We start from the raw sequence: 16,753 nt of genomic DNA, 5'->3' as shown, positions 1-16,753 counted from the left end.
AATTCAGGACCTCATGCTTTGACATGCAAAGCTCTCGTCACTGCGCCACCTACTAAGCCAACAAATTGTATTCTTAGGTAACCAGACTTTCCCATCAAATACATATAAAACGATCTCCATTTTGAAAGGAATAGGTTAATATCTATTTACAAAATTAACTTGCACTGCACTATTTCCAAAATTAAAAGGCATTTAATAATTTTTAAAATGCCATAATCAGTAATATTTCTATAACCTATTGAGAGACTAGGTGCTCCTCAGAATTCTTCAAGGTTTCTAAGTGTGTTTGAACAAAAATAAAAAGGATTTCCAAACTATTTCAGAGCTATGTCAAAATAATTACTATAAGGATACATGCTTCCTGAGTCAAGAACAACCCTAAACTCCTTGTAAACAAAGATGAAAGAAAATATAGCCAGCATCAGTAGCTTAAGATCTCTTAGAATTCGAAAAAACTAATGCAATTGTAAATACTAAGTCTACCACTTCTTTTTTTTTTTCCATTTTGTTGCCCTTGTTGTTGCCCTTATTGTTGCCATTGATGTTGTTGTTTGATAGGACAGAGAGAAATGGAGAGAGGATGGGAAGACAGAGGAGGGGAGAGAAAGAGAGACACCTGCAGACCTGCTTCACAGCTTGTGAAGCGACCCCCCTGAAGGTGGGGAGCTGGGGCTCAAACCAGGATTCTTACTCTGGTCCTTGAGCTCCCTTCCATATGCGCTTAACCCGCTGTGCTACCACCCAGTCCCCAAGTCTACCACTTCTATAATCATCTACTTAGCATTTCATTTACTGGACCATGTCTAAACCAGCTACATGTGTTAATATTCTCTCATGAGATCAGGTATTTTCCCTCAGGCTCAAATGTAAACAGCACTGATAGTTTCATTCTATTTGCTCTACCTAAGCAGAATCTCCAGGTAACCGAAAGGTCCTATACCATTCTTGCAAATAGACTTTAATGATAGAAGAAAAGGCAATGGTTTACCTCATCATCTCTTGAACACAAGACAAACAAACATGACAGGCATCAAGATATTCAATCCACCCTACACACACACACACACACACACACACACCTTCTAGAAGAGTTCCTGGCAAAGCAGCAGAATTTTCATGATTTATCTTATAATCAAAGTAAGTCCAATGGGGAGTTGGGGCGAGGGAAATCTCACATCAAAAAGTGAATATTCAGCTTTAAAGACAAATGATTGCATGGTCCAGGAGGTGGCACAATGGGTAAAGCACTGAACTCTCAAGAGTTAGGTCCTGAGTTCAATCCCTGGCAGCACATCTACTGGAGTGATATCTGGTTCTTTCTCTCTCTCCTCCTACTTTCTCATAAATAAAATCTTGAAGAAAAAAAAAGAGGGCAATAGCTCAGAGGGTTAAGTGCAAGTGGTGCAAAGCACAAGGACCAGCGTAAGGATCCTGGTTCTAGGCCCTGGCTCCCCACCTGCAGGGGCAATGCTTCACAGGTGGCGAAGCAGGTCTGCAGGTATCTCTCTCTCTCTCCCTCTCTGTCTTCCCCTCCTCTCTCCATTTCTCTCTGTCCTATCCAACATCGACAGCATCAATAACAATAATAATAACTACAACAATAAAAAAAACTACAACAATAAAACAACAAGGGCAACAAAAGGGAGTAAATAAATAAAATAAAAATATTTTTTTTAAAAAAAAGACAAATGATTGGGCTGGGGAGACAGTATAAAAGTTATGCAAGTGAGAAAAAGAGAAAAAGAAAGGAAAAATGATTACCAAAAATAGAAATTTTGTTTTGTTTTTTTGCCTCCAGGGTTATTGCTGGGGCTATGTGCCGGCACTATGAATCCACTGCTCCTGGGGGCCATTTTTTTCCTAATTTTGTTGCCCTTGTTGCTATTGTTGTTGTTACCTCTGTTGTTGTTGTCAGATAGGACAAAGAGAAATCGAGAGAGGAAAGGAAGACAGAAAGGGGGGGTGAGGAAAGAAAGACCCCTGCAGACCTGCTTCACCGCTTGTGAAGTGACCGCCCTGCAGGTGAAGAGCCAGGGGCTCGAACTAGGATCCTTACACCAGTCCTTGCGCTTCACTCCATGTGCACTTAAACCGCTGTGCTACCCCCAGCCCCCACAAGAAGCCTTTTCATACTACACTTTTAGGAAGCTGTAATTGTTTTACTTAAGTCAGCCACAGTCTTTTCATTGAGAGAAAAAGGGAGAGACAGACAGGAATTAAAAGTGTGCTACAGCCACACCTCTAGAAATATTTTTCTGGGGCTTGTTATAAACATCTAAATGTCTTCCTCCAACTCCATTCAAAGGCCAGCATTCAGGAAAAGACACTTAATTACACTGCCTTTTTTTTTTTTTCTCCACTGGGCACATTCCTAAATGTGTCCTCCAGGGACACCCTGGAGACTAAAGTCCTGGATTTTTCTCCAGTCAATTATCTACAGACTTCTCCCTGTAAGAAAGGAATTTCATCTCATTAGTGGCTGCACATAGCTCCCTTGCCAAACACATCATTAGCCACCCAAGCTATAGAAGGTAACTTGTTTTTTTTCTCTATGTTTCCTTTCTCTCTTTCTTTCTTTTTTTTCTAACCAGAACTCTGTTCAGGCCTGGTTTATGGTGGTACTGGGATTTGAACTTGAAAATATGAAATTTTTTTTTGCAATGACCATTATGCTGTCTCCCCAGCCCTAACTTATTTCTTCAGTATCCAGGAAGGGCATTGGCAAGCAAGATGTACTCAAAACAAGGAAGCTGTGAAGAAACAAGCAAACAAAACACCTGGGCTTTGACTTCAAGGTTCCTCCAACCCTAGTGTTTAATCCACTTGGGTTAAATGTAAGAAGAAGCTGTACTCCGTTGCTGGTCCTATGTCCAAAGAAATTGCAACCACTGAGTCAGTCACACAGGCCGCCAAGAGTCAGTGTTGGGTTCATACAGCAAAGAATATGACTGAAGTGGTCCCTGATCAAAGGAAGAGCAGTCAAAGGTTGTGTCCCCTTAGTCAACTAAGGGGTACATGAGATCCAACCAATGTCACATTAAGAGAAGCAGAACACTGGCTGGGGAGATAGCAGAACGGTTATGCAAAAGACTTTTGTGCATGAGGCTCTGAGGCCCCAGGTTCAATCCCCAGCACCACCATAAGCCAGAGCTGAGTAGTGTTCTAGTCTCTCTCTGTTTGTATCATTCTCTCTGTATATCACTCATTAAAATAAAAATATCAAAGAAGAAGAAAGAGAAGGAGGAGAAGGAGAATGAGAAGAAGCAGCAAACTAGGAGGCTGGGCAGTAGTACACCTAGTTAAGTGCACATGTTACCATGCACAAGAACCCAGGTTTAAGCTCCAAATCCCCACTTGCAGGGGAAAGCTTCACAAGCAGTGAAGCAGTGCTGCAAATGTCTCTCTGTCTCTCTATTCCTCTCCCCTTCCCTCTTGATTTCTCTCTGTCCTATCAAATTAAATAAAGTTTTAAAAAGTCTCTTAGAAAAAAAAGAGGAGCAACAGAAAATGAGCATCATTGTAATACTTACCTCATAAGGCTCTTAAAAGGATTAAATAAAATGATTTTCAAAAAAAGACAGCAAAACCTATTTGTCAAATTTACTCCCAACACAACAGATCCAGATTTTCTTCAACAATTGAGCCAAAGGACTGGATGTTAATTCCACTGACATTCAAAGACCTCTGAAATTTAGAGAATTACAGCAGACCTAGAAGCAGGGTGACCCAGGGAACTACTGTGATGAAGATAAGGACTTGAACTAGCCTATCATACTTTCCATTTGCCCCAGGATTTCTTTCTTTCTTACAATTTTTAAATATTTATTTATTTTCCCTTTTGTTGCTCTTATTGTTGTAGTTATTGTTGTTGTTATTGATGTCATTGTCGGATAGGACAGAGAGAACTGGAGAGAGGAGGGGAAGACTGAGAAGGGGAGAGAAAGACAGACACCTGCAGACCTGCTTCACCGCCTGTGAAGCGACTCCCCTCCCCTATAGATGGGGAGCCGGTGGCTCGAACCAGGATCCTTCTGCCAGTCCTTGTGCTTTGTGCCACCTGCGCTCAACCCGCTGCCCTACCGCCCGACTCCCGCCCTTGTTTTTTATTGTTGTTGAAGTTTTTATCGTTGTTGTTGTTGATGTCGTCGTTGTTAAATAGGACAGAGAGAAATGTTGAGAGGAGGGGAAGACAGAGAAGGGGAGAGAAAGACAGAAACCTATAGACCTGCTTCACCGCCTGTGAAGTGACTCCCCTGCAGGTGGGGAGCCGGGGGCTCGAACCGGGGTCCTTAAGCCTGTCCTTGTGCTTCGCGCCATTTGCACTTAACCCGCTGCGTTACTACCTGACTCCTGCCCCAGGATTTCTTAATCCTTCTGGCACAAAGCCAGAGCTAGTATCCCTCCAAAAGGAAGATGAGGCTGAGCAGGGGCACACTCAGTAAAGCATACACATTCTCTAATGTTTGAAGACCCAGGTTTAAGCCCCTGGTCCCCCTGCAGCAGGGAAGCTTCTTAAGAAGTGAAACAGATCTGCAGGTATCTTTCCTCTCTGTTTCTCTTTCTCCATATTTATCCTTGTCTCTATTAAAAAAAAGAAGGAAGAAAGAAAGAAAGAAAGAGGGGGTCAGAAGGTAGCACAGCGGGTTAAGCGTAAAGCGCAAAACCGGAGAAAGGATCCTGGTTTGAGCCCCGTCTCCCCACCTGCAGGGTGGTGTTGCTTCACAGGTGGTAAAACTGGTCTGCAGGTGTCTTTCTCTTCCTCTCTTTCTGTCTCCCCCCCTCTCTCCATTTCTCTCTGTCCTATCCAATAGCAACATCAATGGCAACAGTAAAAATAATGACAAGGAGGGCAACAAAATAGGAAAAAATGGCCTCCAGGAGCAGTGGATTCATAGTGCAGGCACCGAGTGAGTCTCAGTGATAACCCTGGAGACAAAAAAAAAAAAAAAAAAAAGAAAGGAAGGGAAATATGGCTGCCTAGAACAGTGGAGTCATGCAGACACTGAACCCCAGAGAAATAACTGGTGGGAGGAAAAAAACAGAGAGAGAAACATCATTTTCAAGGCAATTAAAACTGTGGCATTTAAATGGATATCTAAAATTATTGTTAAGTAGGAGAGTGATGTCAGCATGTATGCCAGAGTAGTTGACATTTTAATAAGCACCTGCATTACATTTCATGTAATTAAGACATTTTTTGTTAATAACTATAATCAAAATGGCATGTCAGATACTATTTATAAAAACTTTCTTCTGATGACAGATATAGAAGTCTTTGTAGCCAAAAGGAAGTTTCAGCAAAATGAAAATGTTTCTACTACATTTATATTCAAACGGTGACTTACTTGTCTCCACACTTTTATTTTCCATTTATGATTCCACTTCTCTCTCTCTTTTTTTTTTTTTTTCACCACAGCACAGCTCTGGCTTATGGTGGTGCTGGGAATTGAATTTGGGGACTTTGGAGCCGCAGGCATGAAAGTCTTTTTTTTACATAGCCATTATGCTCATTTGCTCTGCCTCTACTTTTCTTTTTCTTAGACCTACATTCCTGGAAGCAGGTACTGTTTTAAAGATTACATTAGTCACACTCTTACAGAACAAAGGCTTGTCCTGTGTGCAAGTTGGACACACACACACGTACACACCCTGGTTTCAATGACTTTGCCTACATATTCCCTCCACAGGTATCACTGCCCACAGCAGTCTTTGTAATGGTGATCTCACTCCAGTATCACAGTGACTGTTGGGAAAAGAAGGCAGCCACCACTTCCTGATTCACTTCTAACTGTTAAGTTCTTTTATTTTATTTGTCTTTCTTATCATGTCCTCTCATTCAAAACTGCCCAACCTTCAACAGAGCTGTGAAATCTATACCCTTCTGTTCATCCCCACAACCAGTACTCTAATCCACACCTAGAATCCACTCTAGTCTGCTGGGCACTGGGATTACTGCAAAAAGCTTCCCATTTTCCTCTGATTCTAGCCTAGAACTTCTTCAAATTCCAATAGCCAAAGGGATATTTCGACAAAACTGAATCACATCATCCCCCGCTTTTCACACTCATTGGTGACTTCTTATTACTCTTCTCACATTTCTCTTCTGCTTTCCTCCTGAGTCTCTCACAATCACTCTAGCTCCTCAGGGGTTGGGTGTTTGCCCAGGTTGTTCTCTATCAGACTCCCTTCCTCTATTTTCTCTTGGAAATTTTCATCTTTATTCTTCAGACGACTTTTGCAGTCTCCTTTAAAGTTCATCTTTCCTGCAATTTCTCACCTGACACCCCATCCTCTGCCTCCCAGGCACTCCTCACAATACATGACCATTTATTTATATGTTTATCTATTTAACATCTCTTCCTCTCCCCTCCCACAAGGCTCAGAGTTTCCTGAAAGCAGGACTCCTGTCTATTTTGATCAAAGTTGCTTACAGTGTATTCCCAGTATCCAACACAGAGTACCTAGTTTAAAAAAAAAAAAAAAAAAAAACATGTTTACTAGAGCATGAATGATTTTAAATGTATTTATATTTTAAAATTTTTTTTATTATCTTTACTTATTGGATATAGACAGCCAGAAATTAAGAGAAAGGGGAAGACAGAGAGGAAGAAAGAGAGATACTTACAGCACTGCTTCACCACTTGTGAAGCTTTCCCTCCGCAGGTGGGAACTGGGGGCTTGAATCCAGGTCCTTGCGCACTCAACCAGGTGCGCCACCACCCGGCCCCTTAAATTTATTTTTATTGCCACCAGCATTATTGCTGGGGCACCGTGCCTGCACAACAAATCCACCATTCCCAGTAGTCTTTTTTTTTTTTTCCTTTCTATTTTATTTGACAGGACAAAGAGATATTAAGAGGCAAGTGGGGACAGTAAGGGAGAAAGATAAACTGCAGACCTGCTTCACAGGTTTTGAAGCTTCCCCCTTGCAAGTATGGAGTAGGGTTTTGCACCTCGGTCCTCACGCACAGTGACAGGTATACTCAAGTGGTGTACCACCATGCACTGTGGGCCCAAAGCATGAATTTTAAAGAAGAAAAAAACTAGTTATGAACTTTGCCCCTTCAAACTGAACATCTTACAAGTGAAATACTAGTCAAATAATACAGTGAGAAAACACATAGGTATAAATCTCACATCATCCGAGCAATGACTTTGAAGTATTCATCCTTCTTAGTCATTTCATTCCATTGCTTTCAGCAGGTTAGGGTTATTTATTGCAGCGTTAACAAAGAACTGGGTCTGGGTACTGAGCTATCAGTTTCTACGCAGGGGTGGGAGGGGACTGTCCATCGGTAAGAAGAGGAAGGGTCCATAAGGCTCACAGTATCTTTCAGGGGAATGGCAATAAAGGAAAAACTTAGTTAATAACAACTTTAATGGAATTTTCTAACCTGTTACCAAAAAAAAAAAAAAAAAAAAAAGAAAAAGAAATCTAAAGTTGGTTAAGAAACCTAAAGTATAAGCACAAACACTGTAACTTGTGAACTGCAGATCTTTGTAGCTAAGTTACTTCTCTGTATCCAGCTCTCCCAGAAAAACTATCTAAACTTGATTTCTTCGGAATCTCTCTCTCTCTCTCTCCCTGTGTGTGTGTGTGTGTGTGTGTGTGTGTGTGTGTGTTGCCACCAGGGTTATTGCTGGGATTCAGTATCTGCACAATGAAGCCTCTGCTACCAAGTTAGGTTTTTTTTATTTTATTTTTTTTTTTTATTTATTTATTCCCTTTTGTTCCCCTTGTTGTTTTATTGTTGTAGTTATTATTGTTGTTGTCGTTGTTGGATAGGACAGAGAGAAACGGAGAGAAGAGGGGAAGACAGAGAGGAGGAGAGAAAGATAGACACCTGCAGACCTGCTTCACCGCCTGTGAAGCGACTCCCCTGCAGGTGGGGAGCCGGGGTTTGAACCAGGATCCCTATGCCGGTCCTTGTGCTTTGCGCCACCTGCGCTTAACCTGCTGCGCTACAGCCCGACTCCCAGGTTTTTTTTTTGTTTTGCTTCGTTTAATTTGACAGAGATAGAAATGAAGAAGGAAGGTGATAGGAAGGGGAGTTTTCTTTCTTTCTTTCTTTCTTTCTTTCTTTCTTTCTTTCTTTCTTTCTTTCTTCTCTTAATATGACAGAGACAGAAATGGAAAAATGAAGGGACTAGAGAGGAAAAGAGTCAGAAAGATATCTGCAGTGCATGGTAACATGTGCTCTACCAGGTGTACCACTGCCTGCCTGGCCCCATAACTCATGATTTCTTCACCAACTAATTACGGTTTTGTTTATGTTGTTGTTGTCTCTTGGGCTTCACCACTCCAGGCTGACATTTTCAGATAGAGAGACATCATAGCATGTAAGCTTCCTTTAGTGTGATGGAGGCCAGACTCGAACCTGGGTCACAGGAATGGCAAAAAAAAAAAAAAAAAAAAAACAGCCTCCATGGCATCTTCCCAACTTAGCTATCTCTCTCTTTCTCTTTTTAAAGAATTTATTTATTTACTAATGAGAAAGATAGGAAGAGAGAAAGAACCAGACATCACTCTGGTATATGTGCTGCTGGGGATTGAACTTGGGACCTCATACCTGAAAGCCCAATGCTTTATCCACTGCACCACCTCTTGGACCACCCAACTGAGCTATCTCTGCTGGCCCTGATTGCAGCATCTTTTAACATTTCAGACTCTTCAAAATACCTAACCTATATTAATATCCAAATCCTTGCATACACAATTAATTTTTTCTTGCATCTTCAAAAGATAAGAAAATTCTCTAGCACCTACTTTCACTCTTCATATTTGGAAGATTAATGCGAATTAAATTCCATAGAATTTGAAATCTGGGAGGTATTCCAGTGACTAGAGCTTTGGACTTAAGAACATGATGTTCTGAATTCCATCCTCAGCATTACAAATACCAGTGTGATTCTTTGGTTCTCTCTCTAATCCTTTCCCTTTCTCCTGTAAAAATCAATTCATTTCAACTTCTATTGTATTTTACTACCAGAGCACTTCTCAGCTCTGGTTTATGGACGGGCTGGAGATTGAACGTGGGACCCTTGGTACTTCAAGCATGGAAGTGCTTTTGCATAACCATTATGCTATCTCCCCAGCCTTTCATCTTAAGTAAAAGGATCACTCATTCTTCCCTACTGGTGTTTGTAAAATATGAGTCACGCACTCAACTTGAGGTTTACAAAATCTAAGTCCTTATAGAAAGCATACCTGTATCAAGAGAACTAATGGAAACATTTGAACAGATGGCTCCCAATACCACAAGTTTTAGCTTTTGCATATGTACCTTTGAGTAAAGTCATACTTAGAGCAGTACCTCTTCTTTGCTGGAGAGTCTCATTCTTTTTTTCTTTTTTGCCTCCAGGGTTATTGCTGGGGCTTGGTGCCTGCACTATGAATCTACCGCTCCTGGAGGCTATTTTTTCCCCTTTTGTTGCCCTTGTTGTTTTATGTTGTTGTGATTATCATTGTTGTTGTTAGATAGGACAGAGAGAAATGGGAGAGAGGAGGGGTAGACAGAGAGAGGGAGAGAAAGATAGACACCTGCAGACCTGCTTCACCGCCTGTGAAGCAACCCCCACACACACACAGGTGGGGAGCTGGGGGCTCGAACCAGGATCCTTATGCTGGTCCTTGCGCTTTGCACAATGTGCTCTTAACCCTCTGCATTACCGCCCAATTCCTGAGATTCTCATTCTTATCCTCATGTCTCCTCTCCCTCTCTCTCTCTTCTCTCTCTCTCTCTCACACACACACACATACACATACAACAGTTTTGAGTCTTTATTTCTGTTTACAATGTCTAAGGTGGAGTCAAACCATTAATAATTAGTTCAGATGACTTTCCTAGCTCAACCAGTTTCTTTCTGTTCAACTTCCACCCTTCAGTATATATCTCATTCTCCAAATCTCAACTATCATGAACACCCATGTAACACGCCAAGGGCTTGGTTTAACTGGATTCCCCCAGCACCTAGGAAAGTCCCAGCAAATGGAAGGTGGGAAGTTTGTAATTTCACCTACTCATCTGAGGAACAAAGAAACTTTCCATTGTAGCTATTAAAAACAAAATCAAATAAGCACAAATAAGCTTACACAACAGAGACAGGAAAAATTATCTAGGTTTAGTGTAACACTGGAAAGCATGAGGAAAATAAAGATGCAGGGACTGGACCTTTCCTGGAAAGGAGGTTAATTAAGTTTCTAAATCTTATGTGTCTATACACAAGATTCATTAATCCAGAAGCCCAGAAATATCTTACAAACATCAATTAAATCTAGCAACAATCTCTATCTACAAATGGAAACTTGATTATTTACAGCAGCCTGAATAATAATGAGTCAGGACTCCAGTGGGCACCAGACTGGAATCTCCCCTTTGGCAAGGAGGCACCATCTATCTTTCAAAGGAATAAAAAGGTGGTGGTACACCCAGCACAGAGCATATGTCACCATGTGCAAGGACCCCAGTTCAAACCACCAGTCCTCATCTGTGGGGTGGAAACTTACATGAGCCATAAAGTAGTGCTACAGGTGTCTCTCTCTTCTCTCCCTCTCCCTCCTCAGTTTCTGTCTCCCACTCCCCAGAAAAAAGGGGGGGGGGAGAGAGAAAGGAAGGAAAGAAGGAAGAAAGGAAGGAGGGAGAGAGGGGGAGGGAGGGATGGATGGATGGAAAGGAGGATGAGCTGATAGAAGTTAAGTACAATCATCATGCAGGCACTGAGCCCCAGTGACAAGCCTAGTAGCAATAAAAAATAAATGAAATAATGTTGGGGTGGGGGAGATAGCATAATGGTTATGCAAAGAGACTCTTACGCCTGAGGCTTCAAAGTCCCAGGTTCAGTCCCCCCGCACCACCATAAGCCAGAGCTGAGCAATGCTCTGGTAAAAAATAAAAAATAAACCTGAAATGAAATAATGTTTATGTAAATTGGACTCTGGACGTGAATAAAGTCTTGAACTTTATTCTCTGAACAGTTTTGGACTCTCAAACATGAGTTCATCCCTGGTATCCCATGTACCAGTAATGACCTGGTGTTCTCTCTCTCTCCCTCCCTCCCTCTGCTATTTAAAAAATTGTACATTTGTAAAGCTGAAGGCCTGGGTAGTAGTACAATAAAGCACACACATTGCCATCCATAAAGACCAAGCTTCAAATTGGGGGGAGCCTTATGAGCAGTGGAGAAATACTACAGATGTCACCTCTCTCTCTCTCTCTTCCTCCCTCTCTCCCTCCCCCTATATTCCTCCCTGTCTCTATAAGAAAAAGAAAGAAATAACCGCCAGGAGTGATGACATCATTATACAAGGCCCAGCAATAGCACTATTGGAAAAAAAGAAAAATACTTTTTTAATTTACATAAGAAACAGATGGTGAGGGCAACAAAAGAGAATAAATAAATAAATAAATATTTTTAAAAAACAGATGGCAGAGAGGTTAAGTTAATATCCACACATCTTGGGATAGGACAGGACAACCAAGTGAAATGGAAGCGGAAAAGAAGTCAACTTCAGGCCTCAATGTCATTCACTCAAATGGAAAATTAGCATTACATCAGCCCCTTCTTAGCAAAGATACTGCTCATCTTATGGCTTGTAAACTGATGCCAGGAGATACTCCATCCATCCTCACCTCAAGGCTCTCTGTTTTATCTGATTTGAGTTAAAAAATGCCTATTCATCTCTGAGCAGATAAGCCAACAAGGTTATCATTTGCAAGCATGCATGCTGAAATTGTACCAACCCTATAGAAAAGGGAGTCGGTAACTTCAAACCCTCTGGGTTTTCCTCTTTCAGCAGAGAAAGCTAAAGTACTCTTTATATCTAAAACACATAAAGTAGATCTGTGTGCTTCACAAGTGGTAGAAATTACATGGCAACAAGACTGTTTATATATTTAAGGTTCAGCCAAGTAGCCAATTAAATGAAGTGAAACTAGCTTTTGGCATACGCGATAAGAATTACCAGTGTTCTGCTCCAAACACCTGTGAAAGAGTATAAACCAGTAATGCCTAGGAATGCATGAATTTTTTTTCCCACCAACTTCCATTCCCTGCAGGAATGAGATACCCAAACCCAGAACTCTTTGCTTTTTTGATGGAGGGGAGGAGGAGTCACAGCATCAGGAAGCTTCCTTCAGTGTGTTGAGGTCAGGCTCAAAACTGGGTGGCACATATGGCAACACTATCAAGGTGAGCTATTTTATAGACCTGAACTCTTAGCTCTTAACTGGGGAGCTCCAGGTAAGCAGCTATCCTATCCACCTCAGAGAACAGGTGGGCACACAAATATTCTCTCTCTCTCTCTCTCTAATTAATATGCACCACTAAATTCTTTTTTTTAATTTTTTAAATTTTTCCCCTTTTGTTGCCCTTGTTTATTATTGTTGTTGTATTTATTATTGTTATTGCTGTCGTCGTTGTTGGATAGGACAGAGAGAAATAGAGAAAGGAGGGGAAGACAGAGAGGGGAAGAGAAAGATAGATACCTGCAGACCTGCTTCACCACCTGTTAAGCAATTCCTGCAGGTGGGGAGCTGGGGGCTCGAACCAGGATCTTTACACTGGCCCTTGAGCTTTGCACCATGTGCACTTAACCCACTGTGCCACCACCCAGCTCCCGCACCATTAAATTTTATCTAGACCAATGTCTATTAAGTTACCCTAGATATTTTAGCCCAAGAATAAATTTGCATTCCTAAGGCTCAGTTGGTCATCATGGAAATTCAAATCATCACTAAGTACTTGACAGTACTAATTCTACTGTGCTCCCCTAGTCATTTCAAAAACTTTATTAAAGTGTAAAGCTAAGTATTTTCTTAAATTAAATTCTATATCCCTTAAATATTACTTTTCCAATTATAATATATTTTATAAACCATGTTAAGTGTATCAGAAAGCATCTGATACACTTAACATGGTAGAGATGTTTTCCTTTAAAAATAAAACAATACTGGAAGCCAGGGGGTAGCTCACAGGGTTAAGCACACATGGTGTGAAACACAAGGACACATGGTGTGAAACATAAGGATCCTGATTGGAGGCCCCCTCACTCCCCACCTGCAGGGGGGTCGATTTGCAAGCAGTGAAGCAGGTCTGCAGGTGTCTATCTTTCTCTCCCCCTGTCTTCTCCTCCTCTCTCGATTTCTCTCTGTCCTATCCAACAACAAAAGCAATAATAATAACCACAACAACGGTTAAAACAAGGGCAATAAAAGGAAAAAATATAATAAAAAATACACACACACACAAAAAAAAAAACATCCTTAATTCCAAGTTTCTAGTATTCCTGAGGCCCTTTAGAGTCACATTTGTGTGACTAGGGGTCATAAACTTCAAAAAGCAGCAATGTCTGCTTCCCAGTTGGGCTTGGCCATGGGCAGACCCTAACTCTGATCATTCCTGGGCAATTCTTAACTATTTTAGAGGCCAGGGCAAACAGGGTTAATATTCTTCAGTCTGAAAGTTAAGACCAAACAGTCCAGGCATTCTTTGGGAAGGAGGGGGGAGGGGTAAACTCTCCAGACCCACCAAGCCTCAGGCGATTGGGAAGTGGGGATGGAGGGCAGGCGTGTCTCCTCTCCCTCTCCCGCCTTTCACCCTTTTACACACACACATACACACACACACACACACACACACACACACACACGGTTTTCATTCTCTCTGTCTCTGATAAACACACAGCTTACATTCCCCAACCACACACACACACACACACACACACACACACACACACACACACACACACGGTTTGCATTCTCTCTGTCTCTGATAAACACACAGCTTACATTCCCCCAACCACACACACACACACACACACACACACACACGGTTTGCATTCTCTCTGTCTCTGATAAACACACAGTTTACATTCCCCAAACACACACACACACACACACACACACACACACACACGGTTTGCATTCTCTCTGTCTCTGATAAACACACAGTTTACATTCCCCAACCTCACTACCACCGCCTCCCCTGTGTAATGCCCCTCCCGACTCCTCGGTTCCTGGGTGAGCCAGCACTCTTGGTTTTAGCCAGGATCTGGGTTTTAGTGCCCAGTTACTCCTCTCTGAGCTCTGGCCCGGCTAGTCTCAACTCAATGAAGCACCCAGAAGATTTTCAACATAAGCAAACGCGCACATCGAAGGTAAGTACACAGAAACAGGAGGTATTCTGCCAGCGCACTTGGGTTTCCAATTTATCAAAGTAAATATGTCAATCAATCAATCATCAAGTGCTCACTAAGCACCAAGCCGGAGCCACGTCCTATCTATTCAGTATAGCCCCGGCTACCTCCCCTGCTAAGGAAGAACCTAGGAACCTGGAGCGCTAGGGCTGGACAGCTGAAAGAACTTGAAGCAGCTAGGTGCTCATACTATTAGCAATGAAGGGGTTCCCTCTCCTAAGGCCTCTCTCTCTCTTTTCAAAAATATTTATTTATTTATTTATTTACTTATCTATCTATCTATCTATCTGGGTAGAGACAAAAATTGGGAGGAGGGGCAAGATAAAAAGGAAATAGACTCCTGCAATCCTGTTTCACCACTTATGAAGCTTCCCCTGCAGGTGGGGACCGAGGGCTTGAACCCTGGTGCATTGTAGCATATGCACTTAACCAGGTGCCCCACCACTGGGCCCCTCTCCTAAGGTCTGTGCGTGACCCCTGGGGCCTGTGCGCTCACTCTCAAAGGATCTCAGTGCCCAGGCACCCGTTCTACCTTCCCCCCGCCCCCTCGCACTGTTCCTCTGCGCCTGCCCGCACTCACTGGGTCTTCCTGCGGCCCTGGTCCCGATGCAGCTCCCGCAGATCCACCTCGGCGCGGCCCAGGAACTTGTCGAGCCCGAGCAGTGAGCGGTGCAGCACGGTGAGCTGCAGGGTGGCGGCGGCGGCGGGCGCAGCCCCAGCGGACAGCAGCGGCGGCAGCTCGAAGGTGGCCTCTTCCCGCCATACCGGCGCGCCCAGGCTGCGCTCCGACACCGACGTGGCGTACTTCTCCTTGCCCACCTGGATCACCGCATACGCGTCGCTCGTGCCTCCGGGGCCCTTGGCCCGCAGGCCCCGGGCCTGCAATACTGTGACTTGCACATGCGTCGGGGACCACAAGGTCCCCGGGCCCCGGCCCGCCGAAGCTGCCAGGGACATGATGATCGCGCCGCGGAGAGCGAGAGTAACAGAGAGCAAAAGATCTCCGGGACTCGCAACCTCGGCGCGCCCCGCCCCTCTGCCCCCGATCACTTTAAGGCTTCCGGCCACGCCCCCGCCAGGTCCCGCCCCCCTCCAGGCTCTTACCACGCCCCCCTCCGCGCCTCCCGACCCACCTGCCTCGCCCGCAGGACCTTCGCGCTCCGGCGGCCCTAGAAGCTCCCGGGCGCCGAGGGCGGGGCGGCTCTGCCAGGGCTGGGCCCCGGGCACAGGGGGCGGGGCCGCCAGGGAAGGGGACTTGGAGAATTCCTGTTGCAGAGGTGGTCGCTGAGGTATATAGGACCCCAAATGCCAAAGGTCGCATAGTTCAACTGGAGTTGGCTACAGCTCTGGCTTGAGAGTCTGATATCGCCAACTGACAGAGCCGTGTGATCGTCCACAAATGAATCAACATCTTTTATTCTCAGTTTCTTCATCAGTAAAATGAGATAGCAATCACTTCATGGAATTGCCATTTTAAAAATTGTGCCCGCCGCCCACCCCCGCAAGCCCAGGAGGTGACATAGTGGATAAAGTTTGGGACTCTCAGGCATGAGCTACTTAGTTCAGTCCCTGGCATCTCATACACCAGAATGATGCTATCTTTCTCTTCCTCCTCTCTCATAATATATATAAACAAATCTTTTTTAAAAATATGTGGCCTGGCCAGGGGTAGATAGCATAATGGTTATGCAAAAGGATTCTAATGCCTGAGGCTACAAAAGTCCCAGGTTCAATCCTCCACACCACCATAAACCAGAGCTGAGCAGTACTCTGGTAAAATAAATACCTGGCCCTTAACAAGTTCTCAATAAGCAATGATAATTGCATAATAATGAACAAAATCCCAAAGTCACTGGTTTTATTATTTATTTATTCTCGTTGAGTGCATTGCTCTGGAGAAAGATGGACTGGGTTCTGGGGTGGCACCAGGTGTGTGAGGAAAGAGAAGGACTCTTTTAGGGCCTGAAAAAGGGAAGATAAAGTATATGGGAGGGGGCATAGTGTAGTGTAAGAGGACCTATTTTGCCCTGCCCTCACCAAATAAAGTGAGACTGAGTTAGAAAAGGGGAAGTAAGAAAGAACTGAAAGTGGGATTGCCTAATCAGACCTCAGGAACAGAGGCCTGCCCCCACCTCATCCCCAGTTCCCCATTTTTGTCTCCTAGATCCTCCTCAATCTCTACCTGCCCTTAGTCACTAGGCCCCCCTGCTACCTCCTTATTCTACATATTCACTAGATTGACCAATTTCTCTTTACTCCCAAATACCTTAGTTCAAGGGTAGAAAAGATCACTTTGATGGTTCCCAAATTTAGCAGTTAAGGAAATGTCCAGAACAGAAAAGTGACTCATTCTAGGTCCTGTAACAGTTAGGACTAGGACTAGGTATCCTAATTCCCATTTGGTGTTTTTTTACTGAATCCCTCACTTCTCCCAGATTCTCCATCGAGACCCAAATCTTCTCTTTGGTTGTTATGAGTTTCCCATCTGGCTTCTAGGATGCCCACCCTCAACCCACACTGCACTGGGCTACATTAATCTGCATTAACTTCAGATTTAAC

At 43.5% G+C, this 16,753-nt stretch overlaps 1 protein-coding gene across 3 annotated transcripts in view; it reads right to left on the bottom strand.

Moving 5' to 3' along the window:
* RAB11FIP1 (RAB11 family interacting protein 1) overlaps window positions 1-15,242 on the bottom strand; it is a 45,068-nt gene extending 29,826 nt beyond the window's left edge. For 2 of the 3 annotated variants that reach the window (XM_007516695.3, XM_060182722.1), the window contains exon 1: window positions 14,775-15,242. In XM_007516695.3, coding sequence (XP_007516757.2) covers window positions 14,775-15,151 — 377 coding nt within the window. In that variant the 5' untranslated portion in view covers window positions 15,152-15,242. The remainder of the gene's footprint in view (window positions 1-14,774) is intronic. The other variant, XM_007516696.3, reaches the window with a different exon arrangement.
* Between the last annotated feature and the right edge of the window lie 1,511 nt (window positions 15,243-16,753).

This window comes from Erinaceus europaeus, chromosome 2 (genome assembly GCF_950295315.1).
Source record: "Erinaceus europaeus chromosome 2, mEriEur2.1, whole genome shotgun sequence".
Classification (NCBI taxonomy): Eukaryota; Metazoa; Chordata; class Mammalia; order Eulipotyphla; family Erinaceidae; genus Erinaceus; species Erinaceus europaeus.
The sequence above is the reverse complement of the archived record's forward strand: the minus strand, read 5'-3'. Positions and strand labels throughout refer to the sequence as shown.